This window comes from Entelurus aequoreus, linkage group LG20 (assembly GCF_033978785.1).
Source record: "Entelurus aequoreus isolate RoL-2023_Sb linkage group LG20, RoL_Eaeq_v1.1, whole genome shotgun sequence".
Taxonomy (NCBI): domain Eukaryota; kingdom Metazoa; phylum Chordata; class Actinopteri; order Syngnathiformes; family Syngnathidae; genus Entelurus; species Entelurus aequoreus.
Genome location: NC_084750.1, coordinates 45,612,143 through 45,639,642, shown reverse-complemented (window position 1 = coordinate 45,639,642; position 27,500 = coordinate 45,612,143). Strand labels below are relative to the sequence as shown.

The following is a 27,500-nucleotide window of genomic DNA, read 5'->3' as shown; positions in this document are numbered from 1 at the left end:
GAATAAATACAACAAGGAAAATAAATGGCTTATACAAATGTTGCAATGTCAAAATAAGAAATGTAAATAAACAATAGAAAATAATCACCTCTGAGGTCAAACATAAATAAACTGCTGTTAAACCTAAACTGTAAAAAAAAAAGAAAAAAGATGAGACAGATATAAATTCTTCTGAGTTGGATTTTTTTTAATTACTGCTTCATTCATACAAAGAGGAATTAACATGAATTATTTTGACATTTCGAGAAACAGAGACATATTTTGGACTAAATGGAACATTCTACAACTGTTAAAATTCAGTATGATGTTTGGTTTGATTCAATATTGTCACACGCTAACGAGCCACTGATGATGAACTGACTAACTGTCCCGTGTTCTTCTCTGCAGGCTCAAGACGACGGAGAGCTCGTTGCAGGAGCAGGTGAGCAAAGTCAGGAAGCTGCGGAAACATCTTCTGACTTTGGAGGACTTTGCCCTCTTCCTCCATGTTGGTGTGACGGACACACTCCGACACATCCACGGCCTCTTTAACCAGGTATGTCTCCCTCTAGTGGACACTTGCAGCCTCACAACTCTTACTACTTTGTGTCCAGCAGGAAGAGGGCCAGATAGACACTATGTCTCCCTCTAGTGGACACTTACAGCCTCACAAGTCTCACTACTTTGTGTCCAGCAGGAAGAGGGCCAGATAGACATCAGGCACTACCTGCTTGCCTTGTCCACCATTTACAGGCCATCCAAGTCAATGGACACCCTCAAGATGGCCTTTGAGGTAAGACCACCATGTTACTCTTCAAAGGATGCTTCTTTCTTTACATCACTTGTGTTAACACGAAGGGCGCTCACTGGTGCACAGATGTATGACAGCCAAGACACCGGTCAGGTCCATGAGCGGGACCTCGCCGCCATGTTGGAAATCATGTTGGGGGTGAAGCAAGTGGAGCTGTCCCTGGTGCTGATGGAGCTGGGAGGACCACACAATGGCAAGGTCACGTATGGTAGGACTTCACTTTCTCTTCTATTACTGGTATACATGTACTTATATACATGTGTCCACGTACGTACGTACATACATACGATGTACTAAGTACTATGTACATATGTACGTACGTATGTAGTACGTATGTAGTACGTACGTATATATGTATATAGTACATACGTACGTACTAGTACGTACGTATGTATGTACATACGTATATATGTATGTACTACATACATATATACGTATGTACTACATACGTACTAATACGTACATACTAATAGTACCTAATAGTACGTACTAATACGTACTAGTACGTACTAGTACGTACTAATACGTACGTACTACGTACTAGTACGTAGTACGTACTAGTACGTACTAATATGTACGTTGTACGTACGTACTAATAGTAGTACTAGTAGTACGTACTAGTACGTAGTACGTACGTACTACGTACTAATACGTACTACGTACGTACTAGTACGTACTAGTACGTACTAGTACGTACTAATACGTACTACGTACTAGTACGTACTAGTACTACGTACGTACTAGTACGTACTAGTACGTACTAGTACGTACGTAGTACGTATTAGTACGTAGTACGTACGTACTACGTACTAGTACGTACTACTAGTACTACTATTAGTACGTACGTACAACGTACATATTAGTACGTACTAGTACGTACTACGTACTAGTACGTAGTACGTACTAGTACGTACTACGTACTAGTACGTAGTACGTACGTATTAGTACGTACTAGTACGTACTAGTACGTATTAGTACGTACGTACTACGTACTAGTACGTACGTATTAGTACGTACTAGTACGTACTAGTACGTACTAATACGTACTACGTACTAGTACTAGTACGTACTAGTACGTACTAGTACGTACTACGTACTAGTACTAGTACGTACTAGTACGTACTAGTACGTACTAATACGTACTACGTACTAGTACTAGTACGTACTAGTACGTACTAGTACGTACTAGTACGTAGTACGTACGTACTAACGTACTAGTACGTAGTACGTATTAGTACGTACTAGTACGTACTAGTATGTACTAGTACGTACGTACTAACGTACTAGTACGTAGTACGTACTAGTACGTACTAATACGTAGTACGTACTACGTACTAATACGTATTAGTACGTACGTACTACGTACGTATTAGTACGTAGTACGTACTAGTACGTACGTAGTACTACTACGTACTACGTACGTACTAGTACGTAGTACGTACATACTAGTACGTAGTATGTATGTACTAGTACGTACTAGTACGTACGTACTAATACGTACTACGTACGTACTACGTACGTACTAGTACGTATTAGTACGTACATACTAGTACGTACGTACGTACTACGTATTACTAGTACGTACTAGTACGTAGTACGTACTACGTACGTACTAGTATGTAGTACGTACATACTAGTACGTACGTACGTACTACGTACTAGTATGTACGTACTACGTACTAGTACGTACGTAGTACGTACGTAGTACTACATACTAGTACGTACGTAGTACGTACTACGTACTAGTACGTACTACTAGTACGTAGTACGTACGTACGTACTAATACGTACTAGTACGTAGTACGTACGTACTAGTACGTAGTACGTACGTACTACGTACGTACTAATACGTACTACGTACGTACTACGTACGTACTAGTACGTACATACTAGTACGTACGTACGTACTACGTACTAGTAGTACGTACTAGTACGTAGTACATACATACTACGTACTAGTATGTACGTACTAGTACGTACGTAGTACGTACTACGTACTACATACTAGTACGTACGTACTAATACGTACATACTAATAGTACCTAATAGTACGTACTAATACGTACTAGTACGTACTAGTACGTACTAATACGTACGTACTACGTACTAGTACGTAGTACGTACTAGTACGTACTAATATGTACGTTGTACGTACGTACTAATAGTAGTACTAGTAGTACGTACTAGTACGTAGTACGTACGTACTACGTACTAATACGTACTACGTACGTACTAGTACGTACTAATACGTACTACGTACTAGTACGTACTAGTACTACGTACGTACTAGTACGTACTAGTACGTACTAGTACGTACGTAGTACGTATTAGTACGTAGTACGTACGTACTACGTACTAGTACGTACTACTAGTACTACTATTAGTACGTACGTACAACGTACATATTAGTACGTACTAGTACGTACTACGTACTAGTACGTAGTACGTACGTATTAGTACGTACTAGTACGTACTAGTACGTATTAGTACGTACGTACTACGTACTAGTACGTACGTATTAGTACGTACTAGTACGTACTAGTACGTACTAATACGTACTACGTACTAGTACTAGTACGTACTAGTACGTACTAGTACGTACTACGTACTAGTACTAGTACGTACTAGTACGTACTAGTACGTACTACTACGTACTAGTACTAGTACGTACTAGTACGTACTAGTACGTACTAATACGTACTACGTACTAGTACTAGTACGTACTAGTACGTACTAGTACGTACGTAGTACGTATTAGTACGTAGTACGTACGTACTACGTACTAGTACGTACTACTAGTACTACTATTAGTACGTACGTACAACGTACATATTAGTACGTACTAGTACGTACTACGTACTAGTACGTAGTACGTACGTATTAGTACGTACTAGTACGTACTAGTACGTATTAGTACGTACGTACTACGTACTAGTACGTACGTATTAGTACGTACTAGTACGTACTAGTACGTACTAATACGTACTACGTACTAGTACTAGTACGTACTAGTACGTACTAGTACGTACTACGTACTAGTACTAGTACGTACTAGTACGTACTAGTACGTACTAATACGTACTACGTACTAGTACTAGTACGTACTAGTACGTACTAGTACGTACTAGTACGTAGTACGTACGTACTAACGTACTAGTACGTAGTACGTATTAGTACGTACTAGTACGTACTAATACGTAGTACGTACTACGTACTAATACGTATTAGTACGTACGTACTACGTACGTATTAGTACGTAGTACGTACTAGTACGTACGTAGTACTACTACGTACTACGTACGTACTAGTACGTAGTACGTACATACTAGTACGTAGTATGTATGTACTAGTACGTACTAGTACGTACGTACTAATACGTACTACGTACGTACTACGTACGTACTAGTACGTATTAGTACGTACATACTAGTACGTACGTACGTACTACGTATTACTAGTACGTACTAGTACGTAGTACGTACTACGTACGTACTAGTATGTAGTACGTACATACTAGTACGTACGTACGTACTACGTACTAGTATGTACGTACTACGTACTAGTACGTACGTAGTACGTACGTAGTACTACATACTAGTACGTACGTAGTACGTACTACGTACTAGTACGTACTACTAGTACGTAGTACGTACGTACGTACTAATACGTACTAGTACGTAGTACGTACGTACTAGTACGTAGTACGTACGTACTACGTACGTACTAATACGTACTACGTACGTACTACGTACGTACTAGTACGTACATACTAGTACGTACGTACGTACTACGTACTAGTAGTACGTACTAGTACGTACTACGTACTAGTACTAGTACGTACTAGTACGTACTAGTACGTACTAATACGTACTACGTACTAGTACTAGTACGTACTAGTACGTACTAGTACGTACTAGTACGTAGTACGTACGTACTAACGTACTAGTACGTAGTACGTATTAGTACGTACTAGTATGTACTAGTACGTAGTACGTACGTACTAACGTACTAGTACGTAGTACGTACTAGTACGTACTAATACGTAGTACGTACTACGTACTAATACGTATTAGTACGTACGTACTACGTACGTATTAGTACGTAGTACGTACTAGTACGTACGTAGTACTACTACGTACTACGTACGTACTAGTACGTAGTACGTACATACTAGTACGTAGTATGTATGTACTAGTACGTACTAGTACGTACGTACTAATACGTACTACGTACGTACTACGTACGTACTAGTACGTATTAGTACGTACATACTAGTACGTACGTACGTACTACGTATTACTAGTACGTACTAGTACGTAGTACGTACTACGTACGTACTAGTATGTAGTACGTACATACTAGTACGTACGTACGTACTACGTACTAGTATGTACGTACTACGTACTAGTACGTACGTAGTACGTACGTAGTACTACATACTAGTACGTACGTAGTACGTACTACGTACTAGTACGTACTACTAGTACGTAGTACGTACGTACGTACTACATACTAGTACGTACGTACTAATACGTACATACTAATAGTACCTACTACTAGTATGTAGTACGTAGTACGTACTACATACTAGTACGTACGTACTAATACGTACATACTAATAGTACCTAATAGTACGTACTAATACGTACTAGTACGTACTAGTACGTACTAATACGTACGTACTACGTACTAGTACGTAGTACGTACTAGTACGTACTAATATGTACGTTGTACGTACGTACTAATAGTAGTACTAGTAGTACGTACTAGTACGTAGTACGTACGTACTACGTACTAATACGTACTACGTACGTACTAGTACGTACTAATACGTACTACGTACTAGTACGTACTAGTACTACGTACGTACTAGTACGTACTAGTACGTACGTAGTACGTATTAGTACGTAGTACGTACGTACTACGTACTAGTACGTACTACTAGTACTACTATTAGTACGTACGTACAACGTACATATTAGTACGTACTAGTACGTACTACGTACTAGTACGTAGTACGTACGTATTAGTACGTACTAGTACGTACTAGTACGTATTAGTACGTACGTACTACGTACTAGTACGTACGTACTAGTACGTACTAGTACGTACTAGTACTAGTACGTAGTACGTATTAGTACGTACTAGTACGTACTAGTACGTACTACGTACGTACTAGTACGTACTAATACGTACTACGTACTAGTACGTACTAGTACTACGTACGTACTAGTACGTACTAGTACGTACTAGTACGTACGTAGTACGTATTAGTACGTAGTACGTACGTACTACGTACTAGTACGTACTACTAGTACTACTATTAGTACGTACGTACAACGTACATATTAGTACGTACTAGTACGTACTACGTACTAGTACGTAGTACGTACGTATTAGTACGTACTAGTACGTACTAGTACGTATTAGTACGTACGTACTACGTACTAGTACGTACGTATTAGTACGTACTAGTACGTACTAGTACGTACTAATACGTACTACGTACTAGTACTAGTACGTACTAGTACGTACTAGTACGTACTACGTACTAGTACTAGTACGTACTAGTACGTACTAGTACGTACTAATACGTACTACGTACTAGTACTAGTACGTACTAGTACGTACTAGTACGTACGTAGTACGTATTAGTACGTAGTACGTACGTACTACGTACTAGTACGTACTACTAGTACTACTATTAGTACGTACGTACAACGTACATATTAGTACGTACTAGTACGTACTACGTACTAGTACGTAGTACGTACGTATTAGTACGTACTAGTACGTACTAGTACGTATTAGTACGTACGTACTACGTACTAGTACGTACGTATTAGTACGTACTAGTACGTACTAGTACGTACTAATACGTACTACGTACTAGTACTAGTACGTACTAGTACGTACTAGTACGTACTACGTACTAGTACTAGTACGTACTAGTACGTACTAGTACGTACTAATACGTACTACGTACTAGTACTAGTACGTACTAGTACGTACTAGTACGTACTAGTACGTAGTACGTACGTACTAACGTACTAGTACGTAGTACGTATTAGTACGTACTAGTATGTACTAGTACGTAGTACGTACGTACTAACGTACTAGTACGTAGTACGTACTAGTACGTACTAATACGTAGTACGTACTACGTACTAATACGTATTAGTACGTACGTACTACGTACGTATTAGTACGTAGTACGTACTAGTACGTACGTAGTACTACTACGTACTACGTACGTACTAGTACGTAGTACGTACATACTAGTACGTAGTATGTATGTACTAGTACGTACTAGTACGTACGTACTAATACGTACTACGTACGTACTACGTACGTACTAGTACGTATTAGTACGTACATACTAGTATGTACGTACGTACTACGTATTACTAGTACGTACTAGTACGTAGTACGTACTACGTACGTACTAGTATGTAGTACGTACATACTAGTACGTACGTACGTACTACGTACTAGTATGTACGTACTACGTACTAGTACGTACGTAGTACGTACGTAGTACTACATACTAGTACGTACGTAGTACGTACTACGTACTAGTACGTACTACTAGTACGTAGTACGTACGTACGTACTAATACGTACTAGTACGTAGTACGTACGTACTAGTACGTAGTACGTAGTACGTACGTACTAGTACGTAGTACGTACGTACTACGTACGTACTAATACGTACTACGTACGTACTACGTACGTACTAGTACGTACATACTAGTACGTACGTACGTACTACGTACTAGTAGTACGTACTAGTACGTAGTACATACATACTACGTACTAGTATGTACGTACTACGTACTAGTACGTACGTAGTACGTACTACGTACTACATACTAGTACGTACGTACTAATACGTACATACTAATAGTACCTAATAGTACGTACTAATACGTACTAGTACGTACTAGTACGTACTAATACGTACGTACTACGTACTAGTACGTAGTACGTACTAGTACGTACTAATATGTACGTTGTACGTACGTACTAATAGTAGTACTAGTAGTACGTACTAGTACGTAGTACGTACGTACTACGTACTAATACGTACTACGTACGTACTAGTACGTACTAATACGTACTACGTACTAGTACGTACTAGTACTACGTACGTACTAGTACGTACTAGTACGTACGTAGTACGTATTAGTACGTAGTACGTACGTACTACGTACTAGTACGTACTACTAGTACTACTATTAGTACGTACGTACAACGTACATATTAGTACGTACTAGTACGTACTACGTACTAGTACGTAGTACGTACGTATTAGTACGTACTAGTACGTACTAGTACGTATTAGTACGTACGTACTACGTACTAGTACGTACGTATTAGTACGTACTAGTACGTACTAGTACGTACTAGTACGTACTAGTACGTACTAGTACGTACTAATACGTACTACGTACTAGTACTAGTACGTACTAGTACGTACTAGTACGTACTACGTACTAGTACTAGTACGTACTAGTACGTACTAGTACGTACTAATACGTACTACGTACTAGTACTAGTACGTACTAGTACGTACTAGTACGTACTAGTACGTAGTACGTACGTACTAACGTACTAGTACGTAGTACGTATTAGTACGTACTAGTACGTACTAGTATGTACTAGTACGTAGTACGTACGTACTAACGTACTAGTACGTACTAGTACGTACTAATACGTAGTACGTACTACGTACTAATACGTATTAGTACGTACGTACTACGTACGTATTAGTACGTAGTACGTACTAGTACGTACGTAGTACTACTACGTACTACGTACGTACTAGTACGTAGTACGTACATACTAGTACGTAGTATGTATGTACTAGTACGTACTAGTACGTACGTACTAATACGTACTACGTACGTACTACGTACGTACTAGTACGTATTAGTACGTACATACTAGTACGTACGTACGTACTACGTATTACTAGTACGTACTAGTACGTAGTACGTACTACGTACGTACTAGTATGTAGTACGTACATACTAGTACGTACGTACGTACTACGTACTAGTATGTACGTACTACGTACTAGTACGTACGTAGTACGTACTACGTACTACATACTAGTACGTACGTAGTACGTACTACGTACTAGTACGTACTAGTAATACGTAGTACGTACGTACGTACTAGTATGTACGTACTAATACGTACTAGTACGTACGTAGTACGTACTACGTACTAGTACGTACTAGTAATACGTAGTACGTACGTACGTACTAGTATGTACGTACTAATACGTACTAGTACGTACGTAGTACGTACGTAGTACGTATTAGTACGTACGTACTAGTACGTACTAGTACATACATACTACGTACTAGTATGTACGTACTACGTACTAGTACGTACGTAGTACGTAGTAGTACTACGTACGTACTAGTACGTACTACGTACTAATACGTACGTAGTACGTACGTACTAATACGTATTAGTACGTAGTACGTACTACGTATTAGTACGTACTAGTACGTACTACGTACTACGTACGTACTAGTACGTATTAGTACGTACATACTAGTACGTACGTACGTACTACGTATTACTAGTACATACTAGTACGTACGTACGTACTACGTATTACTAGTACGTACTAGTACGTAGTACGTACTACGTACGTACTAGTATGTAGTACGTACATACTAGTACGTACGTACGTACTACGTACTAGTATGTACGTACTACGTACTAGTACGTACGTAGTACGTACTACGTACTACATACTAGTACGTACGTAGTACGTACTACGTACTAGTACGTACTACTAGTACGTAGTACGTACGTACGTACTAATACGTACTAGTACGTAGTACGTACGTACTAGTACGTAGTACGTACGTACTACGTACGTACTAATACGTACTACGTACGTACTACGTACGTACTAGTACGTACATACTAGTACGTACGTACGTACTACGTACTAGTAGTACGTACTAGTACGTAGTACATACATACTACGTACTAGTATGTACGTACTACGTACTAGTACGTACGTAGTACGTACTACGTACTACATACTAGTACGTACGTAGTACGTACGTACGTACTAGTATGTACGTACTAATACGTACTAGTACGTACGTAGTACGTACGTAGTACGTATTAGTACGTACGTAGTACGTACGTACTACGTACTAGTACGTACGTACTACGTACTACGTACGTACTAGTACGTAGTACGTACGTACTACGTACTACGTACGTAGTACGTACGTAGTACGTATTAGTACGTACGTAGTACGTACGTACTACGTACTAGTACGTACGTACTACGTACTAGTACGTATTAGTACGTACATACTAGTACGTACGTACGTACTACGTACTAGTAGTACGTACTAGTACGTAGTACGTACTACGTACGTACTAGTATGTAGTACGTAGTACGTACTACGTACGTACTAGTACGCAGTACGTACATACTAGTACGTAGTATGTATGTACTAGTACGTACTAGTACGTACTAGTACGTAGTACGTACGTACTAATACGTACTACGTACGTACTACGTACGTACTAGTACGTACGTACTACGTATTAGTAGTACGTACTAGTACGTACTACGTACTAGTAGTACTAGTAGTACGTACTAGTACATACTAGTACGTACTAGTAGTACGTACTAGTAGTACGTACTAGTACATACTAGTACATAGTACGTACGTACTACGTACTAATACGTACTACGTACGTACTAGTACGTAGTACGTACTACGTACGTACTAGTATGTACTAGTACGTACTACTAGTACGTACTACTAGTACGTACTACTAGTACGTAGTACGTACTAGTACGTACGTAGTACTAGTACGTACTACGTACGTACTAGTACGTAGTACGTACATACTAGTACGTAGTATGTATGTACTAGTACGTACGTACTACTAGTACTACTAGTACGTAGTACGTACTACGTACTAATACGTATTAGTACGTACTTACTACGTACGTATTAGTACGTAGTACGTACTAGTACGTACGTAGTACTACTACGTACTACGTACGTACTAGTACGTAGTACGTACATACTAGTACGTAGTATGTATGTACTAGTACGTACTAGTACGTACATACTAGTACGTACGTACGTACTACGTACTAGTAGTACGTACTAGTACGTAGTACATACATACTACGTACTAGTATGTACGTACTACGTACTAGTACGTACGTAGTACGTACTACGTACTACATACTAGTACGTACGTAGTACGTACGTACGTACTAGTATGTACGTACTAATACGTACTAGTACGTACGTAGTACGTATTAGTACGTACGTAGTACGTACGTACTACGTACTAGTACGTACGTACTACGTACTACGTACGTAGTACGTACGTAGTACGTATTAGTACGTACGTAGTACGTACGTACTACGTACTAGTACGTACGTACTACGTACTAGTACGTATTAGTATGTACATACTAGTACGTACGTACGTACTACGTACTAGTAGTACGTACTAGTACGTAGTACGTACTACGTACGTACTAGTATGTAGTACGTAGTACGTACTACGTACGTACTAGTACGCAGTACGTACATACTAGTACGTAGTATGTATGTACTAGTACGTACTAGTACGTACTAGTACGTAGTACGTACGTACTAATACGTACTACGTACGTACTACGTACGTACTAGTACGTACTACGTACGTACTAGTACGTATTAGTACGTACATACTAGTACGTACGTACGTACTACGTATTAGTAGTACGTACTAGTACGTAGTACGTACTACGTACGTACTAGTATGTAGTACGTACGTAGTACGTACTACGTACTAGTACGTACGTACTACGTACTAGTAGTACTAGTAGTACGTACTAGTAGTACGTACTAGTAGTACGTACTAGTACATACTAGTACATAGTACGTACGTACTACGTACTAATACGTACTACGTACGTACTAGTACGTAGTACGTACTACGTACGTACTAGTATGTACTAGTACGTACTACTAGTACGTACTACTAGTACGTACTACTAGTACGTAGTACGTACTAGTACGTACGTAGTACTAGTACGTACTACGTACGTACTAGTACGTAGTACGTACATACTAGTACGTAGTATGTATGTACTAGTACGTACGTACTACTAGTACTACTAGTACGTAGTACGTACTACGTACTAATACGTATTAGTACGTACGTACTACGTACGTATTAGTACGTAGTACGTACTAGTACGTACGTAGTACTACTACGTACTACGTACGTACTAGTACGTAGTACGTACATACTAGTACGTAGTATGTATGTACTAGTACGTACTAGTACGTACGTACTAATACGTACTACGTACGTACTACGTACGTACTAGTACGTATTAGTACGTACATACTAGTACGTACGTACGTACTACGTATTACTAGTACGTACTAGTACGTAGTACGTACTACGTACGTACTAGTATGTAGTACGTACATACTAGTACGTACGTACGTACTACGTACTAGTATGTACGTACTACGTACTAGTACGTACGTAGTACGTACTACGTACTACATACTAGTATGTACGTACTACGTACTAGTACGTACGTAGTACGTACTACGTACTACATACTAGTACGTACGTAGTACGTACTACGTACTAGTACGTACTACTAGTACGTAGTACGTACGTACGTACTAATACGTACTAGTACGTAGTACGTACGTACTAGTACGTAGTACGTACGTACTACGTACGTACTAATACGTACTACGTACGTACTACGTACGTACTAGTACGTACATACTAGTACGTACGTACGTACTACGTACTAGTAGTACGTACTAGTACGTAGTACATACATACTACGTACTAGTATGTACGTACTACGTACTAGTACGTACGTAGTACGTACTACGTACTACATACTAGTACGTACGTAGTACGTACGTACGTACTAGTATGTACGTACTAATACGTACTAGTACGTACGTAGTACGTACTAGTACGTACGTACTACGTACTACGTACGTAGTACGTACTACGTACTAGTACGTACGTACTACGTACTACGTACGTAGTACGTACGTAGTACGTATTAGTACGTACGTAGTACGTACGTACTACGTACTAGTACGTACGTACTACGTACTAGTACGTATTAGTACGTACATACTAGTACGTACGTACGTACTACGTACTAGTAGTACGTACTAGTACGTAGTACGTACTACGTACGTACTACGTACTAGTACGTAGTACGTACTACGTACGTACTAGTATGTAGTACGTAGTACGTACTACGTACGTACTAGTACGCAGTACGTACATACTAGTACGTAGTATGTATGTACTAGTACGTACTAGTACGTACTAGTACGTAGTACGTACGTACTAATACGTACTACGTACGTACTACGTACGTACTAGTACGTATTAGTACGTACATACTAGTACGTACGTACGTACTACGTATTAGTACGTAGTACGTACGTACTAGTACGTAGTACGTACGTACTACGTACGTACTAATACGTACTACGTACGTACTACGTACGTACTAGTACGTATTAGTACGTACATACTAGTACGTACGTACGTACTACGTATTAGTAGTACGTACTAGTACGTAGTACGTACTAGTACGTACTACGTATTAGTAGTACGTACTAGTACGTAGTACGTACTACGTACGTACTAGTATGTAGTACGTAGTACGTACGTAGTACGTACTACGTACTAGTACGTACGTACTACGTACTAGTAGTACTAGTAGTACGTACTAGTACATACTAGTACGTAGTACGTACGTACTACGTACTAGTAGTACTAGTAGTACGTACTAGTACATACTAGTACGTACTAGTAGTACGTACTAGTAGTACGTACTAGTACATACTAGTACATAGTACGTACGTACTACGTACTAATACGTACTACGTACGTACTAGTACGTAGTACGTACTACGTACGTACTAGTATGTACTAGTACGTACTACTAGTACGTACTACTAGTACGTACTACTAGTACGTAGTACGTACTAGTACGTACGTAGTACTAGTACGTACTACGTACGTACTAGTACGTAGTACGTACATACTAGTACGTAGTATGTATGTACTAGTACGTACGTACTACTAGTACTACTAGTACGTAGTACGTACGTACTAGTACGTAGTACGTACGTAGTACGTACTACGTACTACATACTAGTACGTACGTAGTACGTACTACGTACTAGTACGTACTACTAGTACGTAGTACGTACGTACGTACTAGTATGTACGTACTAATACGTACTAGTACGTACGTAGTACGTACGTACTACGTACGTACTAATACGTACTACGTACGTACTACGTACGTAGTACGTAGTACGTACGTACTAGTACGTAGTACGTACGTACTACGTACGTACTAATACGTACTAGTACGTACGTAGTACGTACGTAGTACGTACGTAGTACGTATTAGTACGTACGTACTACGTACTAGTACGTACTAGTACGTACTAGTACATACATACTACGTACTAGTATGTACGTACTACGTACTAGTACTACTAGTACGTAGTACGTACGTACTAGTACGTAGTACGTACGTACTACGTACGTACTAATACGTACTACGTACGTACTAGTACGTAGTACGTACATACTAGTACGTAGTATGTATGTACTAGTACGTACTAGTACGTACTAGTACGTACTAGTACGTAGTACGTACGTACTAATACGTACTACGTACGTACTACGTACGTACTACGTACGTACTAGTACGTATTAGTACGTACGTAGTACGTACGTACTACGTACTAGTACGTACGTACTACGTACTACGTACGTAGTACGTACGTAGTACGTATTAGTACGTACGTAGTACGTACGTACTACGTACTAGTACGTACGTACTACGTACTAGTACGTATTAGTACGTACATACTAGTACGTACGTACGTACTACGTACTAGTAGTACGTACTAGTACGTACTACGTACGTACTAGTATGTAGTACGTAGTACGTACTACGTACGTACTAGTACGCAGTACGTACATACTAGTACGTAGTATGTATGTACTAGTACGTACTAGTACGTACTAGTACGTAGTACGTACGTACTAATACGTACTACGTACGTACTACGTACGTACTAGTACGTATTAGTACGTACATACTAGTACGTACGTACGTACTACGTATTAGTAGTACGTACTAGTACGTAGTACGTACTACGTACGTACTAGTATGTAGTACGTAGTACGTACGTAGTACGTACTACGTACTAGTACGTACGTACTACGTACTAGTAGTACTAGTAGTACGTACTAGTACATACTAGTACGTACTAGTAGTACGTACTAGTAGTACGTACTAGTACATACTAGTACATAGTACGTACGTACTACGTACTAATACGTACTACGTACGTACTAGTACGTAGTACGTACTACGTACGTACTAGTATGTACTAGTACGTACTACTAGTACGTACTACTAGTACGTACTACTAGTACGTACTACTAGTACGTACTACTAGTACGTACTACTAGTACGTACTACTAGTACGTACTACTAGTACGTAGTACGTACTAGTACGTACGTAGTACTAGTACGTACTACGTACGTACTAGTACGTAGTACGTACATACTAGTACGTAGTATGTATGTACTAGTACGTACGTACTACTAGTACTACTAGTACGTAGTACGTACGTACTAGTACGTAGTACGTACGTAGTACGTACTACGTACTACATACTAGTACGTACGTAGTACGTACTACGTACTAGTACGTACTACTAGTACGTAGTACGTACGTACGTACTAGTATGTACGTACTAATACGTACTAGTACGTACGTAGTACGTACGTAGTACGTATTAGTACGTACGTAGTACGTACGTACTACGTACTAGTACGTACGTACTACGTACTAGTAGTACTAGTAGTACGTACTAGTACGTACGTAGTACGTATTAGTACGTAGTACGTACGTACTACGTACTAGTACGTACTACTAGTACTACTAGTACGTAGTACGTACGTACTAGTACGTAGTACGTACGTACTACGTACGTACTAATACGTACTACGTACGTACTAGTACGTAGTACGTACATACTAGTACGTAGTATGTATGTACTAGTACGTACTAGTACGTACTAGTACGTAGTACGTACGTACTAATACGTACTACGTACGTACTACGTACGTACTACGTACGTACTAGTACGTATTAGTACGTACATACTAGTACGTACGTACGTACTACGTACTAGTAGTACGTACTAGTACGTACTACGTACGTACTAGTATGTAGTACGTAGTACGTACTACGTACGTACGTACGTACTAGTACGTACGTACGTACTACGTACGTACTAGTACGTACGTACGTACTACGTACGTACGTACTAGTATGTAGTACGTAGTACGTACTAGTACGTAGTACGTACGTACTAATACGTACTACGTACGTACTAGTACGTAGTACGTACTACGTATGTACTTACTTTACGTACCCTAACCTCACCTTTGCTTTGTTTTGCCCAGATGAACTTTGGTGTTTCATGGCGGAGCATCCTCACTTTGTCCAGGACTACCTGGACTTCAAAGACCACCCCCGCCATTTGAGTGTGGGCCCACATGACAGCTGCAATGGTCACATGACACCAGATGACACCAGATGACACCTGCAATGGACACATGACACCAGATGACACCAGATGACACCTGCAATGGACACATGACACCAGATGACAGCTGCAATGGTCACATGCACCACAAAGCCAAAGACAAGTAACTGAGTGGAGAAGTTGAGAGTAACTATGTTGTCATTTGTATTGAACTATGTTGTGTGGTGTGCCTCACAGTAGCAAGGAAGGAGTGCACACTTGTGAATGTAATAAGTGTCGCTATTAACATCTGCTTCATATTTTGTAAAACCTTTGTACATTCTTCAGTAGTACCTTGCTATTCATTACTCTATTTTTCACACTTTCATTTTGTCAACAATAACCTAATGTTATTTCTGGTTGGGCTTCACGACCTCCAAACAATTGTATTTGGTACATGGTAAGCGTGACACATAAGAGGTATGTGTGGACTGCAGGTTGACTGACGCTTGTTCAATAAATGAAGCTAGCAAGTACCCGTAAGCAAGCAACACCAAAACCTTGAGGTTTCATTTGGATTATGAACATTACACACATTTGGTTTTACTACTACTTTGGTCAGCTACCAAGCCACACCACTTAAAGGATTGTTGGAGCATTATGGCTACCATAGTCAGACGTACTGTGCTTCAACATACAGGTATTAAGTTTCCTATATAAGGACCCCAAAATGGCCCCTGTTAGGAGACATGTTATCTGGCGGTTTGTTACGGAATATAATGCAAAACCAACTTTTCTTACTTATTGTTTCCTACTGATGTGTATCTGGGATCTCTATAAGTCCCCAAAATTAGCGCGCTTTCGCCATTGTAGCCATTTTTTTTCACTGTCCTCTTTTTGTTGTGCATTCATCCTCCCATTTCTAATATAAAGTAGCGTACAGTTCTAACTTATATCTATGGAAGTGGTAAAAACTACAGATACTACAAAGATGACAGGGAGAAGACGCTGTCAAAGTGGAGGCACATAAATAAGACCGCCTACAAAACGGCGCATCCTGAAGAGACTGTCAGAAAGCGACTTGAAGATGAGTAAAACATCATCTATGCAACATTCTGAGCAAAGAACCAGCATCACATGTTATGTAGACCACAAGGAAGTCTTTTACAGTTAGGAAATAATCATAATAATATGACTCCTTTAATGCGCCTTATATTTCGCTGTGCCCTATGGTCCGAAAAATACAGTACGAGTCTGCTCCAAAAGCTCAGAATAAAATCAACAAAAATGACAACAATTTCTCCATGAGAAATAATCTTATGTTATGAAAGTATAATATGTATTATAGCTACATTTGAGCATAAAACATGTTTTACATGCCTTTTGTTTTGGAAGGTCTGCAGTGTTACAAACTACATCTGTACTGTACATCATGAGCTTTACTATAAATACATTTGTCCCCACCTGGTTTGTCTTTTATAAAAGCTAACAACAACCACCAGTGATGTCATCATGCAGGAGTGGAAAATGACCAAGGATTTCCATGCCCAAGAGCACGAAGGCAGTGGGCGCTATGAATGGTGCTCACACTAAATATTCACTTACGCACTATTCTCACTTATTGGTGACTTCCTGCCACCATCTTTACTGCTTGACAAGCTGCACACTGACTACTCTAAAGTACATCCAAGGTAAGTGCATATATACACACACGCATAGGCGCATATACACACACACATACACATACATGCATACATGCATACATAAAGATTAAAGTACCAATGATTGTCACACACACATACATGTGTACATATGCGCATATATACACACATACATGCAAACATACACACACATGTACATATGCGCATATATACACACACGCATATACACCCACGCATAAGCACATACATACACCCACACATGCATACGCACATCTAATGACCTTACTCAATGTAAGGTCATTAGATACTCAATGTAAGGTCATTAGATACTCAATGTAAGGTCATTAGATATTCAATGTAAGGTCATTAGATACTCAATGTAAGGTCATTAGATATTCAATGTAAGGTCATTAGATACTCAATGTAAGGTCATTAGATACTCAATGTAAGGTCATTAGATATTCAATGTAAGGTCATTAGATATTCAATGTAAGGTCATTAGATACTCAATGTAAGGTCATTAGATATTCAATGTAAGGTCATTAGATACTCAATGTAAGGTCATTAGATATTCAATGTAAGGTCATTAGATATTCAATGTAAGGTCATTAGATATTCAATGTAAGGTCATTAGATATTCAATGTAAGGTCAGAAATCAGAAATGCATTTTATACATTTATTAATTTAATCAACTGGCAGTAAGGCCATATTTTAATCAAGTTATCACTTTCATGTTCAAACAGCAAGTGTGTGCTTTAGTTTGTGGACAATTACAAACTCCAAACTTGAGTTGAAGGACAATTACAAACTCCAAACTTGAGTTTAAGGACAATTACAAACTGCAAACTTTAGTTTGTGGACAATTACAAACTCCAAACTTGAGTTGAAGGACAATTACAAACTCCAAACTTGAGTTGAAGGACAATTACAAACTGCAAACTTTAGTTTGAGGACAATTACAAACTCCAAACTTGAGTTGAAGGACAATTACAAACTCCAAACTTGAGTTGAAGGACAATTACATACTCCAAACTTGAGTTGAAGGACAATTACAAACTCCAAACTTGAGTTTAAGGACAATTACAAACTCCAAACTTGAGTTTAAGGACAATTACAAACTCCAAACTTGAGTTGAAGGACAATTACAAACTCCAAACTTGAGTTTAAGGACAATTACAAACTGCAAACTTTAGTTTGAGGACAATTACAAACTCCAAACTTGAGTTGAAGGACAATTACAAACTCCAAACTTGAGTTGAAGGACAATTACAAACTCCAAACTTGAGTTTAAGGACAATTACAAACTCCAAACTTGAGTTGAAGGACAATTACAAACTCCAAACTTGAGTTTAAGGACAATTACAAACTCCAAACTTGAGTTTGAGGACAATTACAAACTGCAAACTTTAGTTTGAGGACAATTACAAACTGCAAACTTTAGTTGAAGGACAATTACAAACTCCAAACTTTAGTTTGAGGACAATTACAAACTGCAAACTTTAGTTTGAGGACAATTACAAACTCCAAACTTGAGTTTAAGGACAATTACAAACTCCAAACTTGAGTTTGAGAACAATTACAAACGGCAAACTTTAGTTTGAGGACAATTACAAACTCCAAACTTGAGTTGAAGGACAATTACAAACTCCAAACTTGAGTTTAAGGACAATTACAAACTCCAAACTTGAGTTGAAGGACAATTACAAACTCCAAACTTGAGTTTAAGGACAATTACAAACTCCAAACTTGAGTTTGAGGACAATTACAAACTGCAAACTTTAGTTTGAGGACAATTACAAACTGCAAACTTTAGTTTGAGGACAATTACAAACGGCAAACTTTAGTTTGAGGACAATTACAAACTCCAAACTTGAGTTGAAGGACAATTACAAACTCCAAACTTGAGTTTAAGGACAATTACAAACTGCAAACTTTAGTTTGAGGACAATTACAAACTCCAAACTTGAGTTGAAGGACAATTACAAACTCCAAACTTGACTTGAAGGACAATTACAAACTCCAAACTTGAGTTTAAGGACAATTACAAACTCCAAACTTGAGTTGAAGGACAATTACAAACTCCAAACTTGAGTTTAAGGACAATTACAAACTCCAAACTTGAGTTTGAGGACAATTACAAACTGCAAACTTTAGTTTGAGGACAATTACAAACTGCAAACTTTAGTTGAAGGACAATTACAAACTCCAAACTTTAGTTTGAGGACAATTACAAACTGCAAACTTTAGTTTGAGGACAATTACAAACTCCAAACTTGAGTTGAAGGACAATTACAAACTCCAAACTTGAGTTTGAGAACAATTACAAACTGCAAACTTTAGTTTGAGGACAATTACAAACTCCAAACTTGAGTTGAAGGACAATTACAAACTCCAAACTTGAGTTTAAGGACAATTACAAACTCCAAACTTGAGTTGAAGGACAATTACAAACTCCAAACTTGAGTTTAAGGACAATTACAAACTCCAAACTTGAGTTTGAGGACAATTACAAACTGCAAACTTTAGTTTGAGGACAATTACAAACTGCAAACTTTAGTTTGAGGACAATTACAAACGGCAAACTTTAGTTTGAGGACAATTACAAACTCCAAACTTGAGTTGAAGGACAATTACAAACTCCAAACTTGAGTTGAAGGACAATTACAAACTCCAAACTTGAGTTGAAGGACAATTACAAACTCCAAACTTTAGTTTGAGGACAATTACAAACTGCAAACTTGAGTTGAAGGACAATTACAAACTGCAAACTTTAGTTTGAGGACAATTACAAACTCCAAACTTTAGTTTGAGGACAATTACAAACTGCAAACTTGAGTTGAAGGACAATTACAAACTGCAAACTTTAGTTTGAGGACAATTACAAACTCCAAACTTGAGTTGAAGGACAATTACAAACTGCAAACTTGAGTTGAAGGACAATTACAAACTCCAAACTTGAGTTGAAGGACAATTACAAACTCCAAACTTGAGTTGAAGGACAATTACAAACTCCAAACTTTAGTTTGAGGACAATTACAAACTCCAAACTTGAGTTGAAGGACAATTACAAACTCCAAACTTTAGTTTGAGGACAATTACAAACTCCAAACTTGAGTTGAAGGACAATTACAAACTCCAAACTTGAGTTGAAGGACAATTACAAACTCCAAACTTTAGTTTGAGGACAATTACAAACTGCAAACTTGAGTTGAAGGACAATTACAAACTCCAAACTTGAGTTGAAGGACAATTACAAACTCCAAACTTGAGTTGAAGGACAATTACAAACTCCAAACTTTAGTTTGAGGACAATTACAAACTCCAAACTTGAGTTGAAGGACAATTACAAACTCCAAACTTGAGTTTAAGGACAATTACAAACTCCAAACTTTAGTTTGAGGACAATTACAAACTGCAAACTTTAGTTTGAGGACAATTACAAACTGCAAACTTTAGTTTGAGGACAATTACAAATGGCAAACTTTAGTTTGAGGACAATTACAAACTGCAAATTTTAGTTTGAGGACAATTACAAACTCCAAACTTGAGTTGAAGGACAATTACAAACTCCAAACTTGAGTTTAAGGACAATTACAAACTCCAAACTTGAGTTGAAGGACAATTACAAACTCCAAACTTGAGTTTAAGGACAATTACAAACTCCAAACTTGAGTTTGAGGACAATTACAAACTGCAAACTTTAGTTTGAGGACAATTACAAACTGCAAACTTTAGTTTGAGGACAATTACAAACGGCAAACTTTAGTTTGAGGACAATTACAAACTCCAAACTTGAGTTGAAGGACAATTACAAACTCCAAACTTGAGTTGAAGGACAATTACAAACTCCAAACTTGAGTTGAAGGACAATTACAAACTCCAAACTTTAGTTTGAGGACAATTACAAACTGCAAACTTGAGTTGAAGGACAATTACAAACTGCAAACTTTAGTTTGAGGACAATTACAAACTCCAAACTTTAGTTTGAGGACAATTACAAACTGCAAACTTGAGTTGAAGGACAATTACAAACTGCAAACTTTAGTTTGAGGACAATTACAAACTCCAAACTTGAGTTGAAGGACAATTACAAACTGCAAACTTGAGTTGAAGGACAATTACAAACTCCAAACTTGAGTTGAAGGACAATTACAAACTCCAAACTTGAGTTGAAGGACAATTACAAACTCCAAACTTTAGTTTGAGGACAATTACAAACTCCAAACTTGAGTTGAAGGACAATTACAAACTCCAAACTTTAGTTTGAGGACAATTACAAACTCCAAACTTGAGTTGAAGGACAATTACAAACTCCAAACTTGAGTTGAAGGACAATTACAAACTCCAAACTTTAGTTTGAGGACAATTACAAACTGCAAACTTGAGTTGAAGGACAATTACAAACTCCAAACTTGAGTTGAAGGACAATTACAAACTCCAAACTTGAGTTGAAGGACAATTACAAACTCCAAACTTTAGTTTGAGGACAATTACAAACTCCAAACTTGAGTTGAAGGACAATTACAAACTCCAAACTTGAGTTTAAGGACAATTACAAACTCCAAACTTTAGTTTGAGGACAATTACAAACTGCAAACTTTAGTTTGAGGACAATTACAAACTGCAAACTTTAGTTTGAGGACAATTACAAATGGCAAACTTTAGTTTGAGGACAATTACAAACTGCAAATTTTAGTTTGAGGACAATTACAAACTCCAAACTTGAGTTGAAGGACAATTACAAACTCCAAACTTGAGTTGAAGGACAATTACAAACTCCAAACTTGAGTTTAAGGACAATTACAAACTCCAAACTTTAGTTTGAGGACAATTACAAACTGCAAACTTTAGTTTGAGGACAATTACAAACTGCAAATTTTAGTTTGAGGACAATTACAAACTCCAAACTTTAGTTTGAGGACAATTACAAACTGCAAACTTTAGTTTAAGGACAATTACAAACTGCAAACTTGAGTTTAAGGACAATTACAAACTCCAAACTTGAGTTTGAGGACAATTACAAACTGCAAACTTTAGTTTGAGGACAATTACAAACTGCAAACTTTAGTTTGAGGACAATTACAAACTCCAAACTTGAGTTTAAGGACAATTACAAACTCCAAACTTGAGTTTGAGGACAATTACAAACTGCAAACTTTAGTTTGTGGACAATTACAAACGGCAAACTTTAGTTTGAGGACAATTACAAACTGCAAACTTTAGTTTAAGGACAATTACAAACTGCAAAGCCAAATCGTGCAGGAGGACTCTAATAATAAAATGGACCAACTATAAACAAAACTTGGAGGTTCTTTCAACATTTGACAAGTTGGTCAAATGTTGGTTGAATAACGTAAAAGTACATCAGACCATCATTTATTGTATACAGACCTAACTCCATGCAACGCTAAGCTAGCATTTAGCAATGTTGACATTGATTTGACGACACTTTTGGAGCAATAATGAAGGAAAAGATGGACTCACCGCTGACGAGAGGTCAGAACCAAATAAGCAGATGTATTTATAAATAATGCAGGCCAGCGGACTTCTCAATGTTTACACCACAGCGTGCTCATTAGCACCTTCTAGCTGCCGGCATGGCGACATGCAACCAACACTACCGCGCATGCTCGTCACTTCTGTTGCATGCTGGGTAGTGTAGTTCTTATACTCCCTAGCTCAGGGGTTGGCGACCCAAAATGTTGAAAGAGCCATATTGGACCAAAAATACAAAAACAAATCTGTCTGGAGCTGCAAAAAATTAAAAGCCATATTACATACAGATAGTGTGTCATGAGATATACATGTAATTAAGGAGGACTTAAAGTAAACTAAATGACCTCAAATATAGCTACAAATGAGGCATAATGGTGCAATATGTACATATAGCTAGCCTAAATAGCATGTTAGCATCGATTAGCTTGCAGTCAAGCAGTGACCAAATATGTCTGATTAGCACTCCACACAAGTCAACATCAACAAAACTCACCTTTGTGCATTCAGGCACAACGTTAACAGTTTGGTGGACACAATGAGACAGAAAAAGAAGTGGCATAAAACACGTCCTAGAAAGTCAGAGAAAGTTGTACATGTAAACAACTACGGTGAGTTCAAGGACCGCCAAAATTAGTAGGACAAAACGGCGCTCGCCAAATACTCGAATCAGTGAAGCACGTTTAATACAAACAGTGTGCTTTATAACAATTAGGGAGGTTTGTGTCATGTTTTTCCTCCTACAGAAACCATATTAAAACAAAACATATATTTTTTCCCCTCATCTTTTTCCATTTTTCATACATTTTTGAAAAAGCTGCATAGACCACTAGGGCGGCGCTAAAGAGCCGCGGGTGGCCGACCCCCGCCTTCGCTCATAACATCACAGTGTCCAGTGAGCAGGTTAGTTACTAGTTAGTGAGACTCGGTCATAAAAACGTCAAACCACAGTCACGTGGTTAACAACAGCTGGGAGGAGATGATTGACAGACGGCGACAATTGCGTCAACCGGAAATATGACGTCACCGTGTGACATTATCATGACGATGACTAACATAATGACATGTTAATGAACTATTTCTTCATATCCAATTACAATTAACCTATTCAAATCCAATCCACTTTGTTTATATAGCACATTTCCAAAAACAAAAGAAGTTTGACAAAGTGCTGCACAGAAGTTAAGACTAGAAGAGTTGGTAATATACAACATTTAACTACAAAATACATCAAATAGACTAAAAATCACACAACTCTCATGCTGGTTTAAAAGCCAAAGAGTGTTTTAAGACGTGATTTAAAAGTCATTAATTGTTCCAAAGTTTTGGAGCCACAGCAGAAAATGCACCATCACTTCTGCATTTTAAACGGCTTTTTGGGAGGAGAAGAAGAAAGTGATCAGCTGACCTCAGAGACCTTGTGAGCGTGTACATTTGGAAGAGGTCTGATCAACAACTGGACAGCACAGCTATCGTATTCAGCTCATGTTAAATGCTCATTTAAAACAATTATTTGTTTTATATACAGTTTTACAATTGTATTATATACAGCTTTTTAAAAGGAAATTAATATTTTATCTGAGTCTGTAAATTAGTTTGCTTGTTGATGCTTGTTTGGTTTTGTATTGTGTAGTTATATTTATATGGTAATTCATATTCTGAGACTGTAAATTGTTTGCTTGTTGATTATTTTTACATGTTTCTGTATTGTGTAGTTATAATTATATGCTTTTACTTGTAATTGTATTGAGTTTGTGGACCCCAGGAAGACTAGTAGGTTGTTGTGGCAACCAACTAATGGGGATCCTTAATAAAAATAAAAATAAATATTTGTTAAAGCATGAGCGTACACAAAAGTACCAAAAATGTAACAAACCAATCTTGTTTGTACAAAAGGAATGCCTTATGGTTTTGGCAGTGGGTTCATTGGCGTCCACATGGTGGCGCCAGCTTCCCGATTGAGGCCAGACGCACCACTGCCCACCTGATGGACAGGAAAAGCATGACCTCATCCTCTTCCTTTCATTCCTCCAGGTAAAAATAGACAGATTAAGCCCGGGCTTTGATGAGAGAAGCCTACAGAGGAGGTGTGGAAGCTGGCGAGAAAGAGAGGGAGCGACTAAATGGATCGTTCTGCTCCAAATCCAATTCCTAATAGCTGCAGGGAGGGCGGGTGGGAGGTGGGAGGAAGAGGAAAACATAGTCAAAAGTAAGGCGAGGGAGGGGGAAGGGGAGGGGTGTGGAACAATTAAGACCTGCCTTCAGGCCCCAAAGAAGACGCTTTGATGAGAACATATAAATTGCTCCGTGAGCGGAGCCTCTCTGGAGTCTTCCTCAGATACCGGCGCCTCAAAGGAATCTGCAATAAAAGACGGCGCCCGCAGCCCAACAAGGCTGGGACGTCTTCTCAGTATTGTGAGGTAAACACACCTGAGGCCTGCCAGGTCAAAGGTGGGCCGGCTGACCCACTTCTCCCTGGTCTGGTGTCCCGACACCAAATATCATCCGTGTCCTGTACGCCACATAATGATAAATATTGTGTTTGTGCAGCGGCGGCTGACAGGGAGTGCGTCTCTTAATTGTGTTACCGTGGCAACAAGGCTGACTCAAAAGTCTGGTTTGTGCCCAGATAAATGAAATGACTGCACCGCTCCCATTTTTACTGCCATATATCTTCCCAGGTAACAATATTGGAGATGACTTTAGAGTAGTCAGGGTCCAGCTTGTATATCAGCATACGTTTACTACCCATTGAAAGACGGCTCAACACTCAATTAGTGTCGAAATATCTGGCAACACGGACTACTGTTTTAGATTATAAGGCGCACTGCCGACGAATGGTCTATTTTCGATCTTTTTTCATATATAAGGCGCACCAGATTATAGGGCATAATAAAGGAGTTATATATATATATATATATATATATATATATATATATATATATATATATATATATATATATATATATATATATATATATATATATATATATATATATATATATATATATTTTTTTTTTTCTAAATGTAAAAGACTTCCTTGTGGTCTACATAACATGTGATGGTGGTTCTTTGCTCAAAATGTTGCATAGATGATGTTTTACACATCATCTTCAAGTCACTTTCTGACAGTCTCTTCAGGTGGGCGGTCTTATTTACGTGCCTCCACTTGGACAGCATCTTCCCCCCGTCATCTTTGTTGTAGCGGTGCAGCGTGCAAGGACGGGAGTGGAAGAAGTGTCAAAAGATGGCGCTAACTGTTTTAATGACATTCAGACTTTACTTCAATCAATAACGGAGCAGCATCTCCTCATCCGGAATCAACAACAACACCCGAAATGTGTCCCGTGAAAAACCGTCCGACCGGAACTCTCTAATAACTAAAGTTCCTTGGGTGAATAATGTAAAGTCACTACACCGGTATGTTTTAGTGCTTTCATGGTGAGTTCACTGACAGATATAAGTAAGAACTTTACACTACTTTATATTAGAAATGGCAACAGTGGAGGATGAATGTCACATAACAAGAAGATAGAGAAAAAGAAGAAGATTATCGACTACGGTGTCAGCACGGACTACAAAGGCGGACACACGCAATTTTTCAGGATTTATGCAGATTCCAAATACAGATCAGCAAGTACCAGAAGGTAAGAAAAGTTGCTTTTGCATATTATTTTGAAACAAAACGCCAGATAATATGTCTTACCTTATACACACAGCATAATAATACTCCTATGTTGAAGCACAGTACAATCCATCAAGCGGTGTGGCTTCATAGCTTACCAAAGTCCTACTAAAACATTTTGATAGATTTTTTAGCGCCGTGTGTAATGTTCTATATTTTCAATGGAACATATAAAATGTCGCTGTTGTTTACTTGAGTCATATTGCATCATATTGCAGTCTAAATGTATCCCTTATGTGTGACTGCCATCTA

General features: G+C 38.4%; 1 protein-coding gene and 1 long non-coding RNA gene across 8 annotated transcripts in view; one reads left to right on the top strand and one right to left on the bottom strand.

Moving 5' to 3' along the window:
• lpcat1 (lysophosphatidylcholine acyltransferase 1) overlaps nucleotides 1-17,862 on the top strand; it is a 143,049-nt gene extending 125,187 nt beyond the window's left edge. The window contains exons 11-16 of one of the 6 annotated variants that reach the window (XM_062030159.1): nucleotides 388-535; nucleotides 674-772; nucleotides 857-998; nucleotides 16,347-16,446; nucleotides 16,487-16,525; nucleotides 16,556-17,862. In XM_062030159.1, coding sequence (XP_061886143.1) covers nucleotides 388-535; nucleotides 674-772; nucleotides 857-998; nucleotides 16,347-16,446; nucleotides 16,487-16,523 — 526 coding nt within the window. In that variant the 3' untranslated portion in view covers nucleotides 16,524-16,525; nucleotides 16,556-17,862. Of the gene's footprint in view, nucleotides 1-387; nucleotides 536-673; nucleotides 773-837; nucleotides 999-16,346 lie in introns of all 6 variants that reach the window. The other 5 variants (XM_062030158.1, XR_009822212.1, XR_009822211.1 and 2 more) reach the window with 5 other exon arrangements.
• LOC133636297 (uncharacterized) overlaps nucleotides 178-27,500 on the bottom strand; it is a 206,861-nt gene continuing 179,538 nt past the window's right edge. Inside the window, exons 5-6 of one of the 2 annotated variants that reach the window (XR_009822213.1) lie at nucleotides 16,327-16,486; nucleotides 178-964 (exon numbers count right to left, since the gene is read on the bottom strand). This is a non-coding gene — a long non-coding RNA (uncharacterized LOC133636297). The remainder of the gene's footprint in view (nucleotides 965-16,326; nucleotides 16,487-27,500) is intronic. The other variant, XR_009822214.1, reaches the window with a different exon arrangement.